The sequence below is a fragment of the Primulina huaijiensis genome, unplaced genomic scaffold, assembly GCF_012295235.1.
Source record: "Primulina huaijiensis isolate GDHJ02 unplaced genomic scaffold, ASM1229523v2 scaffold40231, whole genome shotgun sequence".
NCBI classification, from domain to species: Eukaryota; Viridiplantae; Streptophyta; class Magnoliopsida; order Lamiales; family Gesneriaceae; genus Primulina; species Primulina huaijiensis.
The window spans coordinates 100,533-120,194 of record NW_027359501.1 but is presented as its reverse complement, the minus strand read 5'-3'; the positions used below and the strand labels follow the sequence as shown (position 1 = coordinate 120,194).

General features: G+C 33.9%; 3 protein-coding genes across 3 annotated transcripts; 1 reads left to right on the top strand and 2 right to left on the bottom strand.

The window, feature by feature from the left end:
* Positions 1–4,550: 4,550 nt before the first annotated feature.
* LOC140969090 (fructose-1,6-bisphosphatase, chloroplastic-like) lies at positions 4,551–7,072 on the bottom strand. The gene is made up of 4 exons (XM_073430309.1): positions 6,577–7,072; positions 6,225–6,449; positions 5,324–5,830; positions 4,551–4,776 (listed from the first exon to the last, which is right to left on the bottom strand). The coding sequence occupies exons 1-4, from the start codon at positions 7,057–7,059 to the stop codon at positions 4,705–4,707; spliced, it is 1,287 nt and encodes a 428-aa protein (XP_073286410.1). The 5' UTR covers positions 7,060–7,072; the 3' UTR covers positions 4,551–4,704.
* A 647-nt stretch (positions 7,073–7,719) lies between these two features.
* On the bottom strand, positions 7,720–10,366 carry LOC140969078 (fructose-1,6-bisphosphatase, chloroplastic-like). The gene is made up of 4 exons (XM_073430295.1): positions 9,791–10,366; positions 9,269–9,493; positions 8,162–8,668; positions 7,720–7,933 (listed from the first exon to the last, which is right to left on the bottom strand). Exons 1-4 carry the CDS (start codon positions 10,223–10,225, stop codon positions 7,862–7,864), a joined length of 1,239 nt encoding a protein of 412 aa, XP_073286396.1. The 5' UTR covers positions 10,226–10,366; the 3' UTR covers positions 7,720–7,861.
* A 3,335-nt stretch (positions 10,367–13,701) lies between these two features.
* On the top strand, positions 13,702–16,153 carry LOC140969081 (uncharacterized). The gene is made up of 2 exons (XM_073430299.1): positions 13,702–14,501; positions 15,748–16,153. Exons 1-2 carry the CDS (start codon positions 14,071–14,073, stop codon positions 15,986–15,988), a joined length of 672 nt encoding a protein of 223 aa, XP_073286400.1. The 5' UTR covers positions 13,702–14,070; the 3' UTR covers positions 15,989–16,153.
* The last annotated feature ends 3,509 nt before the right edge of the window (positions 16,154–19,662 follow it).

Here is a 19,662-nt window from a genome sequence, read left to right as displayed (position 1 = left end):
AGATTTCCTCATTAAAATGACAATCAGCAAAACGTGCTGTGAACACGTCGCCTGTCTGTGGTTCAAGATATCGAATGATCGATGGACTATCATAACCAATATAAATTCCAATCTTTCTTTGAGGTCCCATTTTCTTTCGTTGAGGTGGTGCAATAGGCACATACACCATACATCCAAAAATTCTCAGATGAGAAATGTCTGGTTCTTTACCAAATGCAAGCTGCAATGGGGAGTATTTATGATATGCACTTGGTCTGATGCGAATTAATGAAGCAGCATGTAAAATTGCATGTCCCCATATAGAAATAGGGAGCTTTGTTTTCATAATCATTGGTCTAGCAATCATTTGCAGACGTTTAATCAATGATTCAGCCAATCCATTTTGAGTATGTACATGAGCAACAGGATGCTCAACAATGATTCCCATAGACATACAATAATCATTGAAAGTCTGGGAAGTAAATTCACCAGCATTATCAAGTCTAATTTTCTTGATTGTATAATCGGGAAATTGATTCCTCAATTTTATTATTTGAGCAAGTAATCTTGCAAATGCAACATTTCGAGTTGACAATAAACATACATGTGACCATCTGCTGGAGGCATCAATCAATACCATAAAGTATCTGAATGGTCCACATGGTGGATGGATTGGTCCACAAATATCACCCTGAATACGTTCAAGAAACATTGGTGATTCAGTTTGGATTTTGGCTGGTGATGGTCTTATAATAAGTTTTCCAAGAGAACATGCTTTACATTGAAACTTATTATTCTGAAAGATCTTCTGGTCTTTCAATGGATGACCATGTGTATTTTCTATAATTCTTCGCATCATTGTTGAACCAGGATGTCCTAATCGATCATGCCAATTGGTTAATATTGAAGAATTATCAATTACCATGTTTGATTCAATGGGACGTATATGTGTATAATGCAATCCAGTAGGGAGCATTGGTAGTTTTTCAATCACATATTTCTTTCCTGATTTATATGTGGTAAGACACATATATTTCTCATTCCCTTCATTCATTGTTTGAGTATCATACCCATGGGAATATATATCATTAAAACTCAACAAATTTCTTTTCGATTGTGGTGAATATAAAGCATCATTGATCAAAAATTTTGTACCATTAGGTAACAAAAATTGTGCTTTACCACATCCTTTAATCAAGTCTACAGGACCTGATATTGTATTCACCGTTGTTTTTGTTGGTTTTAGTTCCAAGAAATATCTTTTATCTCGGAGGATAGTGTGCGTTGTACCACTATCGGGTATGCAAACTTCAGCTTTGCTCATAGCATTTTCCATATTTGAACTTCAAAAAATATGCAATGAAAAAAAATTAATGACAATACATATTTAAATATAACACATATCATAATTGTACAATAAAACATTATCATATAAATACATGAAAAATAAATTATTGTACATTTATATTCTACCACTATATTGTTCATTTTCAGAGAAATCATTGAGAAAATCTGCAGCATCAATATTGTTCATTTCTATCCCACCAACATATTGATCATTTCCAGAGAAATCATTCATAAAATCAGCAGCATCAAAATGAGTTGAATCACTCAAACGGTCACTTCGCTCAGTGAAGTTGGTCTCCTTTTCTTTCCCCTTTATCGATTCTTTATAAAGTTTGCAAAGATGCTCAGGGGCTCGACAAATACGAGACCAATGTCCTGGAGTACCGCATCTGAAACAAGAACTTTCAAATCTTTTCGAGTGATTTTCATTAACACTCATGTTTTCTTGATGCCTTTTCTGTGGATGGTTTGGGACGTTATTTTGAGATGAGTTATAGAAATAACTATCTCGATTATTTTCAAAACCACGGCCGCGTCCACGACCACGACCACTTCCTCGTCCACGTCCACGTCCACGACCTCGACCTCGACCTCGACCAAAACCTTGTCTTTGAATTTGATTTTGGTTTCCAGGTTTAAATTCATTTTTACTTACAGCATTTACTTCTGGAAATGCTGTTGATCCAGTGGGTCGGGACTGATGATTTCTCATTAATAGCTCGTTGTTCTTTTCCGCCACAAGAAGACAGGCGATGAGTTCAGAATATCTCGCAAATCCACGCACTCTATATTGTTGCTGTAGTGTTATATTTGATGCGTGAAACGTGGAAAATGTTTTTTCAAGCATTTCCGATTCTGTAACCTCATGTCCACAAAATTTTAACTGCGAGATTATTCTATACATCGCTGAATTGTAATCACTGACTTTTTTAAAGTCTTGGAATCTTAACATATTCCATTCATCACGGGCGGTCGGAAGTATAACTTCCCTTATATGTTCAAATCTCTCTTTTAATCCTTTCCACAGAGCCATGGGATCTTTTTCGATGAGATATTCACATTTTAAACCTTCATCAAGGTGTCGTCGTAAAAATATTATAGCTTTTGCTTTTTCTTGTGATGAAGATATACCATTTTCTTTAATGGTCTCGCTTAGACCCAATGACTCAAGATGCATTTCTACATCAAGAGTCCATGGCATATAGTTTTTCCCAGTAATATCAAGAGCGATGAATTCGAGCTTTGCCAAGTTTGCCATGGTGGTACTAAAAATTACGATGCATTTTATTAGTTAATGAATATTGCAATACAAAGTAATGGATAAACAACAAGTACAAGTATTCGTAAAAATAAAGAAAACACACGAGGAGGATATTCTCCGATAAATACAAGACTGGTGAGTATGATAACCAAAATAATTAAAAATAACCTCGTGAAAGCCATCTTCTTTTTTTCTTCGAAAATTTGATGAAGAATAATTTTTAGAGAAGAAGAGAAAGTTGGAGTGATTGAATGTATTTGTGAGATTGTATTTATAGAGCAAAAACTAGCCGTTTTGTTACCGTTTATTACCGTTGGTGTATAAGAAAATAAATGTATGTATTTGTATAATTTTATGGTAATAATATGGTGTATATAATATTAGTCATATTTAAATAATTATGTATATCATATCACATTATTATAATTAGGTGTCATAAGTTATTTTGTTTAAAAACCTTATAGGCTTTTATACTTGTCGTATCCCTTACCGGGAGTGTGGGATGTCGTCTTAACATCCTCCCAGGATTTATAACAAGTTTTTGAAAAAATTATTTTTATTATTTCTAACAATAACATTATATTATATATTACATATATAAACAATAAATAAATAACAGTAAAATAAATATTATTACTTTTGTTACCTTTTTCTTCTGTTCGGAGCTTGGAAAAATATGGAGGACTTTTAGAGCTTCGTGCTGATAACGTGTTGTGAAAAAATAAAAATTTACGGTAAAAAGTAAAAATCTCAAACTCTCAAAATTATCACACTACACACTTTATAATATTTTTCTCTCAACTCAATTGTGATTTTCTTCACAAATGAGAGATCTATTTATAGAAAATTTTTACAAATAATCCAAAAATAAAATACATCATTACCTACATCATCACACACTAATTTTCAATATTCAACACCTAATTTTACCTAATTTTCAACATTCAACATTCACATTTTCAACACAAATATTTTTCACATTTTTAAATAATTTTTCAACATATATGAGGTTTTTCTTATTTTTGATTTTTTAAAGGAGATGATAATGTAATTTACCCGTTTAATGATGCACCCAATATTTAAGTATTATACCCTATGTAAATTTACATACTTTTCGCAAAAATAAAAATTTCAAAATAAAAAAAATACAAATGTAAAAATTATTTAACTTTATATATCTTGTTTTAACACATGTAAACAACACCACCTCCCTCCACGAATAATAGATCAAATGATTGTTCTTGGATGTTTTATACATCCAAGTTTTGAAAAAGTTCAAATTTTACCCTTTCCATTTCCTCTCGTAATCATATTCACAAGTTTAGGATTTATTCCTATTCATCCTCTTCTACTAAAGAAACTATGGAAGAATGTAACCTATGTCTTTTCATTTTCGACATATTATATATGTCCCAAATATAAAACTATATTTTTTTCATTATTCTCAAATATATAGTTTCAGTTTTCTTAATTAATATTATTCTCTCTACTTTTTTTTACCAATCTACCAACATCATTAAATATATTAAATGCTATCAACCAATTTTTTATCTTAGTAAACATCCATAAAAAAGGTAAAATGAATTTTTTTTGTATAATTTGTAAAGTTTATAAGAAACATATATAAACACACACACACATTAACATTTTTGCTCTCAAAATTCATAAAAATATATGGAGAAATGATTTTAGCCTTGTGTCATATGTTCATTGGTTAACTAGATTGTCTTGACCTACATCAAAGTATTTGCTTACCAAAAATACTTCAATTTCTAGCTAATTGAAGACATCCAAACTTGAGGTCAATATGAATAACATTGGATTTGAGCTTGCACACCATTTTATGCAACCAGTAATCTCTCTTAAAACTTAGACATATATACACTGACAAAATTGAAATTCTACGATGATAAAACTTTAATGGAACGCACGGCAAAGGAAACAGAGAAAATATAGAAATTAATAAACCAACACAATTTAGTCATCGAAGCAATGGAGTTCAAGAAAATTCATTAAATCTTGCTACAACGTGTAAATACATGAGAAAATTTATCAAAACTCATGTTCTCAATCTATATATTGTTAGATTTTCCAAGTCCTAAATACAGAATTTTCTTCTATTGTAAATACTTCTCCAGTTTCTCAACTTCGTCTGGACTGCCAATGAATATCGGTGTACGCTGATGAACCTGGAAAAAAAAATCAGACAAGACAAACATATTGGATCAATTTAGTTTCTTGAAACACTACAAGTATCTGTTAGCCTAGCTATAAGAAGCAAAACATAAACTTAAAATATGAGTTTATTAGTTGGGAGAATCCATGTAAGTTAATATTAGTTCCACAATTGTTTGTAAAGCTGTTACGAGACATACGACATTGAAAATCATCCCTTAAGAAGTCGATCCATGATGATCTATTCTGGACGGCATTCATTTACCTTTCAGTATTCGGTGTTTAAACCTTAATAATGTCTATAACCTGGACACATAGTAGCTAACCAACATTATATTAACACAATAGTACAACACCAATGTGAAGGATGAGCTTGAGAATTAAAAGAGTTCAAACTCAAAGGATGAGTGCATTAGCTTTCGAAGTACTCTCACGACTACTTATGAAGTCGATGTGAGAGGACCGATGTTATCTTCTTTTAATCGAAAACGAAGGATGAAAACCATAGCAAAATCTTATAGAAATGTATTATTGATCTATTTTGGGTCTCGGTTCTTTTACCTGATCTGGCCTAATATCAAGTATTCTCTGGTATCCATCTGTTGCTTTTCCCCCTGCCTGTTCCACCAAATAGCTCATTGGTGCACACTCATACAAGAGCCGCAGGTTCCCAGTCTTGCTCTTCTTGTTTTTCGGGTTCCCATAGATTCCACCAACCAGTAACATCCTATGAATCTCACCAACAAGGCAACCTATGTACCGACCGGAATATGGCCTGCCATTGGAGCCGGGTTTTCGTAAGTCATCCAGGTATTTCTGCAACTTTTCATCGAACATGTCATAGTTTCCTTCATTGAAGGAGTAAATTTTTCCACTATTCGGAATCCTGATGTTTTCATGTGTTAAAACGAATTCACCATAGGCTGGATCAAGCGTGAAGGCAAGCACGCCTCTGCCTATGGAGAGGGTGAAGACTACTGAGCTCGAGTAGAGGCAGTAACCTGCCGCTAGCAAGTTGCTTCCCGGCTGACAAACGCTGACCACACACTTCTCTTGTTCTTGAGCGAGCTTTTTGGATCAAATGAAGTCGTTAGCGCATCAAATTTTCAATTTATATATATATAATTTATTTTACTTATTTAAGTTCTGATCAGGTCCACCAAGAATTCATTAAACCTTTGCACACGCAATGGAAACAATGTAGACTTCGAAAATTATGGGCTAGCTACATCATATTATACCAATAAAATTTCAAATTTGCGAAAATCCTCGTATGTTAAAGAAGTGCTAAAGATCCCCGCGCGTTTTTTTTTCCTGTATATACAATCTGTCGCTGAAACCTGGATTTTCTAGGAAAATCTTGAACAACAAAGAAATAAGAATCAAACCATAAAATAATAGAGTGAAGTTAGACAAATTACAAATGAAGAGTGCTTCTAAATCTGAGTTCCCGAGAATTTACCGTAGAATCATCGTCTATGTCGAATAGGCATTGCTTATCAGGAGCGTATATCCCGAAAATGGAGCCTGTCGTCAAGCTAGTGTCAATATTAGCAGAGCCATCAATGGGGTCGAAAACCACAATGTAATTGCCAGAATACGTCTCTTCAACAGCAACTGGCGCGTCTTCTTCCTCCGATGCAATAACCCCTGTCCGCCCAGTGGATCTCAGACTGCTGCAGAACAACTGAAACATCGTAGCAGATTATTTCAATTCAATGCATGCATTTGTTCTTGGATCCTAATTAATTATGTTTCCGGGTTTTATCGGTGTGTTGAAAATGTAGATAAATGAAAATTTGAAACCAATGAACCTCGTTTGCGATAACGTCAAGTTTCTTCTGATTTTCACCCTGGATGTTCATGGTTCCCTGAGCTCCGGTGAGGTTGATGATATTGGATCTTTGCAGCAAAGACGCGATTTTCTTACATGCCAAGGAAATGCTGGAAAGAACAATTGCGAGTTCTGTATCTATGTGGCCGGCCTGTTCTTGCTTCAAAAGCCATGTCGTTAAGTTCTCGATTTCATATCTGCTATTTCTCATTGGTGCCGCTGGGGTAGCGAAGGCTGCTGATTCTAGTTCGATGGCTTTGCAGGTGACTCCGCGGCTGAAATTGACGGTGGAGAGTGATTGTTTGCCGCCGTGTGATAGCGGGCGGAGATGGAGAGAACCGAGGCGAGAGATGGAAGAAGAGGCTGAGCCGAGGCGGTTCCATGTCAGCAACCTTGGAACTGCTTCAGCCATCTTCCTCAGTGTGTGCCTGTGTGTGAATTGGGGCCTGCTTATATCATCCATCCGCAATATTGAAAATTGTGTGAACAAATATTTCTTTGGTTGCAAAATTTTAATAATCGCAACGTGGTGTCTCTATTTAAAAAAAAAAAAAAAGGAAACAGACAATAAATATAATAATTTTTATTCTAAAAACTTTTTTTTTTTAAGTATGATAAGAAAGATAATTATGAAATTAAATATTTTGATATTTTCTAAAATAGTTATTATAAAGGTCTTACACAATAATTTAACATACATATAAATATACCACTTTTATTTGTGAATTTCCTTATTTGTCATTGTTCATTTATTTAATTTAATTTAAGTTAGCAAACAAATTAATAGGTTATCTTAAAAGTTTTTTTTGCAATTCATTGTCCATCTTAAATGAATTTGGACATTAATACACATTCCTCTTTCTTTCTTAATTTTTATGCCAAAAAAAATTATTTAATTAAATTTTACATAGATAAACAATTAATTCTTTTCGAACGCGATTCTAACACGACATTTGGATTATTATACAATTTAAAAAATATGATTTGTAACACTATTTACCATACTTTTTCACACAAACCAATTATAAATTTAATAAATCAACGAGATTTTCTAAATTTGGCCCTTGATATAGTGAACACATTTCAGAATGACTTTTTTTTATGGTTTTTTAAAAAAGAGGAGTTTTAAACACGACTGGTTTCCTCCACATCTCAATTTATTTTACAGAAATTCTAATAAAAATCACTTCTTGAGAGAATAGTGAAAGCACAACAATTCTATATTTGATGTAATGTAAAAATTGTAACCTTTTCCACAATTACATTTAAGCTAAATATTTCTCCAATTTTTCGACCTCTTCCAAACTTCCAATGTACAATGGAACTCTCTGATGTATCTGTAAAAGAGAATCAGCAACGTATTAGGATCCTATCCAAAACCTTAAAACATGCATGATATAGCAATTATGCCTCATGCTAGCCATACAATTGAATCGAATCGATCGAATCAACGAGCGATCATCTCGAGTTCATCCATATTTTCGACAGGGAAGAGGTTTTGGAGAGTTTTTAGGGGAAGAAATATTTTAAACTTATAATTCCATTATACTTGGATCATTACTCACCTCTGTTGGCTGAATATCAAGAACTCTTTGATGTCCATCAGAACCTTTCCCACCAGCTTGTTCCACTATAAAGCTCATTGGTGCACACTCGTATAAAAGCCTCAGCTTCCCATTTTTGCTCTTCTTATCTCTAGGATAGCCATAAATCCCACCATAAAGCAGAGTTCTATGGAAATCACCAACCAAACTACCGATATATCGAGACGAATAAGGCTTCCCACTCGGGCCAGGATCCTTCAGATCATCTATGTATTTCTTCAACTTATCGTCCCACAATTGGTAGTTCCCTTCGTTGAAGGCGTAAATCTTCCCCTTTTTCGGAATTTGGATGTTTTCTTGGGTGAGAACGAATTCCCCAAACATGGGATCCAAGGTGAAGGCAAACACTCCATTGCCTAAGGTGATGACAAATATTATTGAGCTTGAATACATGCAGTATCCTGCTGCAAGAAGGTTGTTTCCAGGTTGGCACACATTCACGACACATCTTTGTTTCACGTTGTCAAGCTGCGTGCGAAAAAAACATTTTCCAAGCAATAAGTGATTTTTGACAAGTTTGGCTTCGTCACATAGCTACGAAGCTAGAACTTAGCATGCTCGATCATAAGTGACAACTAATGATGATCTAAGTCAACAGTATCTGAATTGGAAAGACATCGATTCTTAAGAACCGAATAAATCATTAATGTTGGACTATTTGGGTCCGGCTTATGACCCCGTCAATATTTGATATGACGCGTGTCTCTTATTGAAGAGTGAGAGTTCATATCCAATAAGGAACGAACATCGGATTTGTATACAACATTTTCAGAAAATAAGCACAACTTCCACACGTTTTCTCCCCGAAATTTCTCTACCGCTACATATTCTTGTAGCATCTGCATGGTGTGGACTGTTTTGGTGCCATTCCACCATCAGATTACTTGTAACTTGGAATACGAATTAAAGCCTTTATGCTAGAGTTCAAAACGTAATTAATTAGTATCTTTTTCCTTGACTTTTCATTTACTTTCCATCTACTTCCCATCTTTAAATCCTATACTCAAATGAAGGAAATGGATTGAATCACAAGAAATATAGACTTGCAAGAAATGCATAGTAATTTACCGTTGAGTCATCTTCAATATCTGCAAGGCACTCATCATTCGGGCTGTAGATCCCGAAGATGGATCCCGTGGACACAGCTGCATCAATGTTGGACGATCCATCAAGAGGGTCGAATACGACAATGTAGTTGCCCGAATAACTCTCTTCCACAGCCACTGGCACGTCCTCTTCCTCCGATGCAATTATCCCGGTTCTCCCACTTGACCTCAAACAATTAGAAAACACCTGTTTCAACACAATTCAGAATCTTTATCACCTAACAGTTGGAGCCGTCATATAAGACCCGTCCCCAAACAAGAACGAGCCAATTGCTAAAATAGCTGTAAGTTGCAGTTGCAATGGAAAAAGTATACGAATGTACAAGCAAAATTCAATTAATCTTTATGATGCTATTGAAATTAACACTTTCTTTTACTAAAAGGGTCTCATTTTCAGCTAAAATCTCTTTCAAACGGTTTAAATCCCGTAAAATAATCAACGTATGGTCGATTAGTTTTCCTATTAGAAGGGGAAAAGGTAAACCTCATTGGAGACAACGTCGAGTTTCTTCTGATCCTCCCCCTGAACATTAACGGCACCCTGAACACCAGTGAGATTAGAAATGCTAGCCCTCTGAACAAGTGAAGCTATTTGCTTGCAAGCCATTGAAATGCTCGAAAGAACTATGGTAAGCTCAGCATCAATGGTCCCCGCCTGTTCTTGCTTCAACAACCAGCTAGTCAGAGTGTAAAGCTCGTAACCACTTTTCTTCTTCGTTTCCTTCTCCGCCGTCACCGCCATGCACTTCACGCCGCCGCCAACGCTCGTAGGTGACGGGTGCGTCCTCCGGAAGAATCTGCTAACGTTGTTTGAGCAGGAAGAGAGCGTTCGGAAAGAGGAGAGACGAGTGATTGACTGTGAGCTACTGGAGAAGGGAAGATGAGATGAAGCTGCAGCTGTGGATACCGTGGCGGCCATGGCTGCAGCTTTATTTTATCTTTTCTTATTGAATATAAAAAAAAGATTTCACAACATTTTCAGAATTTTCCCTTCACTTATTTGGAAATTGGGAAGATGATCGGATTGTAAGGTTGACAAGGATCTCTTATCTTCAGACTATAATATCTTCTGCGCGCATGCATTGGTATTAAAGATGAAAATGCGAATCTTAGTTTTAGTGGGCCGAATGAGTGGCCCAGATCAACAAACCATGACAGAGCCCAGTTTTTCCGATAGATGGAAGTCATGGAACCAGCCAACCTTCCATACATACGTGAGTATTTTCCAATAATATTTTTAGCGTATAACTCGATAGATCAAGTATATACTATAATTTTTTAGTTATGTAAATAGTCAATTTCAATAAATATTTGAGAATTTTTATTTAAGAATACGAAGATAGGATTTTAATAATGGATGTTAAATTTGTTTTTTTTGAAAAAAATTTTGACGATTTGACATGTCTAACTCGTAACCGAGTCAAGTTGGGTTGATCTGAGGTTAATGCAAACCGTCGGGATGGACCGTCCCGGCCGGCCGTCTTGAGAGATCTAATCAGTGATGCTGCTGGATTGATTTCAAGTTAAGCTCCAAATTATAAAACGAACACTTATTATAATGTACAGAATCATTTATATTTAATTAACCCTAACAATATTGAGTGATTTTTTTTTTCAGAATGACTTCTGCGTCTTCAATCAAGGTTCTCTTCTTCGTCACTTCTCTCTGCGTCCAAGTAACACTTCGTATGTAATTACTTATACAATGATTCTAATTCGATTAATTATGTCGTAAACCCATTGACGTTTTCTCAATATGTATATATGATTATAGCGGAGGTTACCTGCGAGAATTTGCCGGAGAAACTTTGTTCCTTTGCCATTGCATCGTCTGGGAAAAGGTGCGTGTTAGAAAACTACGGGAATAGTGAAGGGAATCTTGATCACGCATGTAAGATATCAGAGGTGGTGGTGGGGAGATTGGCCGGATATAACGAGACTGATCGCCTTCTCCATGCCGGAATTCTTTCTGTGTTGATTAATGTTGTGCATGGCTGTTTCTGCCATCTCTATGTGAGAAACAGAAGTACTCCAGCCACCGTGCCATGCTGGAGCTTATGAACAGCAGTGGTGGCACCGCCCCTGGCCCGGTGGCGGGCGAGTTTCCTGGTGCTCCCGCCCCTTCATTTTTTTAAGTAATTCCAACATCTCTGAAGTTCTTTGCCTTGTATTGCTTTTTTATCATCGAATTTTACTATCGTTGATGATTTACCATTTTTTATATCTTTTTTTCAATTTTTTTTTTATTAAATGTGTGGAAAAACAAATATAAATAGACTATAAAAATCTCATTTCTCTACTTTCTTTTTTAATTGTATTTCAAATGGTATGTGGTGATATATTTTGCCACAAACCCTATTTAGTTTGTCTGTTGGTAAAATTTGAACTAAATCAAATTTATTGTACATTATTTAAAAATATTTCTTAAAAAATATATTATAATTAGATTTTATCTCTATATGATTTATTTTATATTATAAAATAATTGAAATATATTGTTAGAAATGTTCCACGTCGAATATTAAAACTAAAAAAGAGTATCCTATAAATCCGTGAGGTTATACAACTCTATAGATAAACTTTTTTGATAACATCTCTTGAGTTTATAAACTAACATCTACATAATAATTAATTTTTATTTTTCATGACACCAAATTTTCTTTCAAAAACTCCATTTCTCCACATTATTTTTAACTTTATAAGAAAAATATCATTACAAAAATACTAAAATGCAAAATTAAATTGGAGCCCTTCAGCGGTAACCTTTACTCATTTCTCCCCAATTAATTTGCTTGTTTATGAAATAATTATTATTATTGTTGTTGTGGAGGATTTGTTTGGCCAACTACCCAACTAGACTTACCAATTAAACAGATTTTAAATATTTGTTGTCATATATTAAATATTAGTGAATAAATTCCACACTTAATCTATAAATGGTGTAATTTTCTTAGAACAATTTGTCATATATAATCAAATTAAAAAATGACTGTCTAAAATAAATTTACAGTCAATTTTGATAATAATATTAATATCACTTGATTTTTAATACATTGTAATAATATTTTATTATAATTATTGTAATGATATAACTTAAAGTTTGAGAAACATAATTGGTTCTTTCTTAATCCTCGTTACACCTTTTGACGTGTTAAAGAGGTTGGAAAATGTTCCCTAACTCCATGTTTCATGGTTGTTACTTTATTATGTTTTTAATATACAAAATTAATGTCGAAACCCTTTTTTGAATGGAATCCAATCCAATGTGATATTATATTATTTAACATATGGTAGATAGTGCAGAATTTTTAGCCTTGATTTTTCAAAGTTCAGATGGAGACACAGAATTAAATCATTGTCACGTGAAAACGTGGATCAAATTTTATTTCGTACAAAAGAAGGAGAAATTTACAATCGTAAAAAAAAAATTCTTGTATGATATATTGATTAAATTTACCATACATCTAATACTGTTTTTTTTTAATCTAAGATATGATATTGGCAAAAACTTGTGTGAGACGGTCTCACGGGTCGTATTTGTGAGACGGATTTTTTATTGGATCATCCACGAAAAAGTATTACTTTTTATGCTAAGAGTATTATTTTTTATTGTGAATATGGGTAGGGTTGACCCGTCTCACATATTAAGATCCGTGAGACGGTCTCACAAATTAAGATCCGTGAGACGGTCTCACATGAAACCCACTCTATGATATTAGATGTTTCTGTTGAAAAATAAATGTTTGTAACTTCATTTTTAATATTTTTTAATATAAAAAAGTAATATATATTTTTCCCTAATAAAACCTTTGATTTCCTATCATCAAATTTTAAGTGGTCCACGATGGTCAATTGAATATCCGATGTGTATGAGGATGATGATGAACATAATAAATAGATATGTGGATAGAGGATATGGAATTCTACTCAAACTCGACTTATTGACATCTCTATAGACAATAATGGAGATAAGGAGGGGCATTCGTTTTTCATAAAATATTTTTTATAATATATATAATATTTACAAATTCCAAAAAAATTTATAACTATGAGTCATCCCATGTATTTTATGATATTATTTGATATTTTTACACAATTTTTATAGCACTCTCATCTTGAAATTGCTTTTTAAAATTGTTGAATTGAATGAGGCAAAAAATGTAGTAGAACAAGTTGATGAACTTTTTATAACTCTATCCCCTATTCTATTTGGTGTGTTGATCTAACAATTAGAAAATAGAATAACAAAGCAACTCTAATTATAATTAATCTCAATATAATTGTAAAAGGTTTTAGAAATTCTATTCAAATTCTATTTTGTTTACACTTTGTCAAATCAGCCTGTCCTTTTCTACAGATATTTCATATTTTGTGTTTTGTACCTCGTCAAATCTTTGTTTCTTTTGTACCTAATCCACCTCCTATGTCACTCTCACCATTTCCAAACCAAATTACGTAAATGCTAAACATTTTCTTGCGCTTTGTTGAAATTTATAATGTGGGTTGTAAGAAATAATCGAGTGCAGTTAAAGTACAATAATGGAAACTTGGAAGGGTCACCTAATCCCTGATCCTCTTTTCTTAATCCACACATTTTTTTTCTCTCCAACTATGTTGCCATAATGAAAACACATGGGATCTTTAAAGATTTGCCTTTGAATGCCTTAATGAGCCGTCCTGTGGAGAGACAGAGGCGATAGCTTGCTGAATTCCATTAATGGGTTCTTTAAAAATCCAATCTTGAGAGTTATTTTATAGTATTTTATGTATTTAAAGGTTCTTAACTTCTATTCCTTCAACACGATTACCGTAAAAATGTCCCACGTAGATTTAGAATGTGGAGGAGGCGTCGCCAGTGAGGAGGAAGAGGGCAGTGTTTGCTTCTCCGACGCCTACTCCACAGCTGATGGTGAGGCCTCTTATGATGAGATTTTGGAAGCCGGGGCTTTGGAATCTAGGAAAGCTTCATTAATGGCGGATTCTTCTGATTATTCAGTTGACATTGATGTAGAAAGTGGTGAAAAGAGGGTGAGTATAAGTAGAATCGAGAGGGATTGCAGGATTTGTCATCTGAGTTTGGTGAGCAGAAGCCCTGGTCTTGGTGTGGCTATCGAGTTGGGGTGTTCTTGTAAGGATGATTTGGCTGCTGCGCATAGACATTGTGCTGAGACTTGGTTCAAGATCAAAGGAAACAAGTTGGTGACCTCAAAGCATTTTTAACTTGATTCTTTTTTGTGTCTTTGTTGGTTTGCTGTTGCTCATCTTTCTTGTTTTTTGTGAATCTTGATGGTGCTCTACATGTTTGTCTTGGAAGGGATAAGGGCAATTTCCAACTGGGAAGTTTTTTAAAAGCCTTTTTTTCTAAAAATGTAACTGAAAGTCGAAATACATTGAATCGCCATAGGAATGTGGTTTTTGTAGAAATAAATTTGCTTAAATGCATTCATTACTCGACAAATTACTCATTTTTACTGTGAGTTTTAAATTGCTGCCGACAGAATTTGTCCTTTCCGTCGGGTTTTTTTGGGTACCTAGGATGTAGTTGAATGGCGACACAATTTTGTATGTACTTTGAGAGAGAGTTTTAGATAAGACATGAAATTTGGCCTTGTTTTGCTCCGTCTCGAAGTAAAATTGTGAGTAGTTATATGTTTTTGGAGCATACGTGTATTTGTCTTCAGGGAATATTGCGTTTTGTATGCTTAGCTGACAAGAATACACTTGCTTTGATGATTCTCATAACTGCATTTAGTAAGGTGAAAACGATAAAGAAGAATGCGATTATCTGCGACATAATGAGGGCAAAACGTAGAGCAAAAGAAAAAGAAATTGGAGTCAACATTTTTACACAGATTCTCTTTCTTTTCTAAAGTGGAGGTTTGATCCCTGTTTGATATGCCTGATATTTTCCCATTATTATTTTTTTTTTTGTTGCCCATCTTTGGATTCCAGAGTTTTCGTCGCTTCAACGTATCCAACGATCACGAGCTATCCGTTCTTGATAATTTCATTTGAGTTTGAAAATTTTCCCCTACAAATGCCAGGGAAGCCTGGGAGAGGTTGAAGCCTTTTGATGACTGATTGTGTTGTGACTAATTATAAGCTTGGGGGGTTCTCCATCTTTTGGCATTAGACTCTACTCTCGAGTTTATTTAGGAGTTTGAACCCATCAAACTAGTATACATAAGAAGATAGCAGAAGGCAGAAGCCCAAAAATTACTTTATTTGGGAAGACTGTAGGAAAGCCCCTCAAACTCAACAATCACACCAAGATCTGTTATAGAGTCAATTCGTAGGACGTGATATAAAGCTTGTGCGGCTACAAAATGAAGATAGTTCCTAGTTTACGATATCCCTTCTTTTCCAAATTGTGTTTCAAAATGTAGAAACCGTTACTGTTTTATCTTCAATCTGATGTTTCACAGTGACTCTCATTGTCAGGACTTGTGAGATTTGTAATTCGGTAGCACGGAACATAGTCGGTCCTAATGATATCGAGGCTTTGCAACAACAGACAGGGGACAATAGCGCCCCTGCGACAGCTACTTCCTCATCTGTGTCACCTTCCACCTCAGAAACTCGAAGCTGCCTGAATGGTCATCGGTTTTTGAATCTTCTTCTTGCTTGTATGGTATTTGCTTTTGTCATATCTTGGCTTTTCCACTTCAATATCCCATCATAAGTCTTGTATAAATATTAAATCTTGATGAAGATTGTACGAAACTTGAAGAAGCTGTGTATCATTCTTGATGTCATGGTTCTTGTGAATGCTAGTTGCTCGTTCCCATAATCCCATTGTTCTCGACCGGGGCGAGCCCGATTGAAGTGATGAAGATCAGCCATTCAATTACGTGCTTCAATATAGTTACCAAGAGCAAGTGTTATAGCTCATTTCCAATATGAAACCTATATAATTAGAACGGATGAAACAGTTAAGAATACAATACTCGATAATTGTGGGTATTAGGATATTTGGTTGAAAATTGCAATCAACACAGGTAGAACCACATCAATGAGGCTAAAAATGAGGTTCAAATTGTTGGAATTCAGACTTGGTCTGAATTTCAAATTGAAATAAACGATTCTTTTATTATGAACGAGTCAGAGTCTATTTCATGTATCTGTAATTTACAATAAATAGAAAGAAAATATAGGTTAAGTTTTTGGGATCATTTTTCCCACGTATTCAAGTAGGATCCGTACAATCGATCATTTAAGAGTCAAGGTGAACTCACATTTCCGCACCTCCATGTTGTTCAGATTAATCATATAACAGGTTTTAATATGTAGTTCATTGGACTCACATTTCCGAGCCGAAGCCGCGTTGTCCAGTGGATTAGCAGTCCGGTACATAGAACGATGTCCAAGCTAAAGTCATTCATTCATTCAATCAGTCGTCGGTAACCATTCAAGAACCAATAAATTCATATATTCAAATATATAGTACAATATGAACAATAAATTATGACATTTACAACATGATATAATATATGAATAAATCAGCAGTTTATACAATTTATGTAATTTCCAGGTCAAATGGCAAACTCAATTATTCAAAAAACTGTTAGAAAAATCTCACGGTAGAGAAAACATCACCTGGATAACTTACTATTTCATCTGGTTGATGAGCTCAAGCCAAGATAATTCTCAATAAATAATTTGAGTAATTGTATACTTATTATAGCCAATATTAGGTGTTTGAATATTTAAAAATCATTTTTGTGCAAAACTTGTACTTATAGTTTCGGTTAACACTTTAAAAATTCATAATAATTAAAATAAATATCAAAAAATTATCAAACTTTCTAGACATGCCTAAAAATTGTACAAAATCGTTTGGAAGTCAGAAAATTTATGAAAATCGTCAGCGCGTGTTACATGCGACGCCTTGCCAGAACATGGCCGAGCTCCGGCTGCCACGCCTAGCCGGAATTTTTACAGGAGATGCGTCTTGTCATTTCCTACAAGTTTCATTCAAACACTTTTCAAAACTCAAAACGGATCAATAGCAGATTTTGAAAAACTACAATGACTGTCAAGCTCATTTTGGGCGACCAAAAAGAGTACTTCTGACGACTGTCGGGATGATCGAAAACACATTTGTGAACACAAAACATTTTGAACAACTTTTATTTTAAAATCAAATGTAAATTCGTTCAAGAAGAAGAAGTAAATCAAGATTCAAGTTACTACCTGAAACATAAGTTTCTCGAATTTTCCAAATACCGTTCTTCGTGATCCTTGATTTTCTGGGCAAAATCGGTTGATGAAATTGTTACACCTCTTATACGCTTTGATTTCTAGGTGGAAGATTAGTGTTGTATAAAAATTTCTGATTTTTTGGAGATGCTTTACTATTTTTTTCTTCACTTTTTCTTATTTCTATTGATTTTTGCTTTGTTCCTCATTCCGCCATTTTTCTTATTCTAGCAACCTCGGATCTCGAAAATGTGCTTAAAAGTGATAGAAATTGGTTCTTTTATAGGCAGAATGTAGTGCTTGAAGGCCTTAGATATTTGATACTTTATTTTGGCCAAATAGAGTGTTAATTTTTACAATTTATAATAAAATATAAGTGAGTTTCTTGTCACTGTTCCTGTCTAGGGGTGGGTCGTACCGTAAATATCGGTATGTAATTTTTTCATATCGATACCGAAAAAAAGTTCATACCGGATACCGTACCGACACCGAAAATTTTGTCGGTATACCGAAAATATGTATAACGACATTTTTTCGGTATACCGAACTTAAATTTTAAAAAAAAATAAAAAAAATTTATTTTCGGTATATACCGAAATACCGAAAAAAATATATTTACTTACCGATACTTTTTCGGTAATTTCGGTATTTTTTCGGTACGATATTTCGGTATTTCGATATTTCGATATATTTTCCCAGCCCTATTCCTGTCTCATCTTAACGAGTATCAAGCTAAATTCTCATATAAATAAAAAGCTTATATGTTTTATTTGTTTATTATATTTATGTCTTATTTTATATTTATGGAAATGTTCTTATCTTACATTCTTTTATTTTATTTATTCATTTTTTATTTAAGTTATATTATTTTAGAACATTTTTCATATTTTGTAATGTTCAATTTATTAATTTTCATTTGTAAGAGAATAAAATTCATTTATTTGATTTATTATTTGAAAATATTTTCATTTATTTTATTAAAAACATTTTATAAATAATGTAGATCAATGTTTATGCAAATTATTTATACATTTCAACTCTTTTGTTAGACTGCATAATTTTATTTATTAGTATTATTATTGCAGTTTATTTTTTAATTTTTGATTAAACATCTCAAAATTTTTATAGTCAAAATTCATTTATCAGTCTTGTGTAATATATATTTAAAAAATATTATTTAAGTTAAATTAAATATTTTTTTTACAAATCTATATTTTTAAAAATAGAAACATTTGTCCTACTTGAAGGGATTTTACATCTAATTTTAAAAAATATGGGGTTTTAAAATATCATTAATTTTGTATAAAAGATTATATTTTTTTTTAGTTCTCACCGCGTTGCTAAATATTATAGCCCGCCCAAACCGCTGTACACAGAGAATGTGATGGGTGAGTCTATGCTATATCTTCGATGTCAGAGAAAAGGCACATCTTTTGGGCCAATTCAAATTTAACTATGGCAGAGAATAAGAGATTGTTGTGGGCTGGACGATACTGATTTACATGGGCTAATTCACAATTTTACAATGAAAATGGACTTAGCCTCGTTTAAATTGGGGACCCAAATCAACTTCAGCTCAACCTAGTTAATAAACTTCACATAACACAAATACATCGTCCTTGACTTATTAGTGTGGTAAAGAACATTAAGCCGAATTATTGGCTGTGTACAAAGGACTGGAGCTAACTTGGGAATTAGGCTACTTGAAAGTGACTCAGAGAAAGTGGTGAAATGGTTTCGTAATGAAGAAGGCGGCACGCACATGTTCGGTAGTATTCAACCAGATGTAAGGAAATTATGACCAAGGAATGGATTGTTAAAAGTGTCACACATATAAGGAACAGAACCGAACGACAGACTACCCGGTAACAGAAGCACTTAAATATGAAAGAGGATTGAGAACAATCCAAGAACCCCCTGCTAAGCTCAAAGAAATAATGGAGGAAAATATGCATGGAATAAGCTTGTGCAGAAGAGTGTCGAGCAGCTAGTGATTTTTAGATCGGGTGTCCTCTAAAATATATCCCAAAAAAAAAAAAACAGTAATCCACACAAAAACCTTAACAAAAACTTTATTTTTCATGACATGCTTCATTTACTTCACAAACTTTAATGTGCCATGGAAATTTTTTTTTTTTATATGCAATGGGTTAAAGA

Bases quoted from the DNA above. Each gene is read 5' to 3' on its own strand.
- LOC140969090 (XM_073430309.1), bottom strand. From the start codon at position 7,059: ATGGATGATATAAGCAGGCCCCAATTCACACACAGGCACACACTGAGG. The intron at 6,450-6,576 runs GTTCATTGGTTT...ACGATGTTTCAG, and splicing joins TTGACGTTATCGCAAACGAG to TTGTTCTGCAGCAGTCTGAG. The intron at 5,831-6,224 runs GTAAATTCTCGG...TGATCCAAAAAG, and splicing joins ACATAGACGATGATTCTACG to CTCGCTCAAGAACAAGAGAA.
- LOC140969081 (XM_073430299.1), top strand. From the start codon at position 14,071: ATGTATTTAAAGGTTCTTAACTTCTATTCCTTCAACACGATTACCGTA. The intron at 14,502-15,747 runs GTTGGTGACCTC...TCTCATTGTCAG, and splicing joins TTCAAGATCAAAGGAAACAA to GACTTGTGAGATTTGTAATT.
- LOC140969078 (XM_073430295.1), bottom strand. From the start codon at position 10,225: ATGGCCGCCACGGTATCCACAGCTGCAGCTTCATCTCATCTTCCCTTC. The intron at 9,494-9,790 runs GTTTACCTTTTC...GTGTTGAAACAG, and splicing joins TCGACGTTGTCTCCAATGAG to GTGTTTTCTAATTGTTTGAG. The intron at 7,934-8,161 runs GTGAGTAATGAT...TCTCTTTTACAG, and splicing joins TTGATATTCAGCCAACAGAG to ATACATCAGAGAGTTCCATT.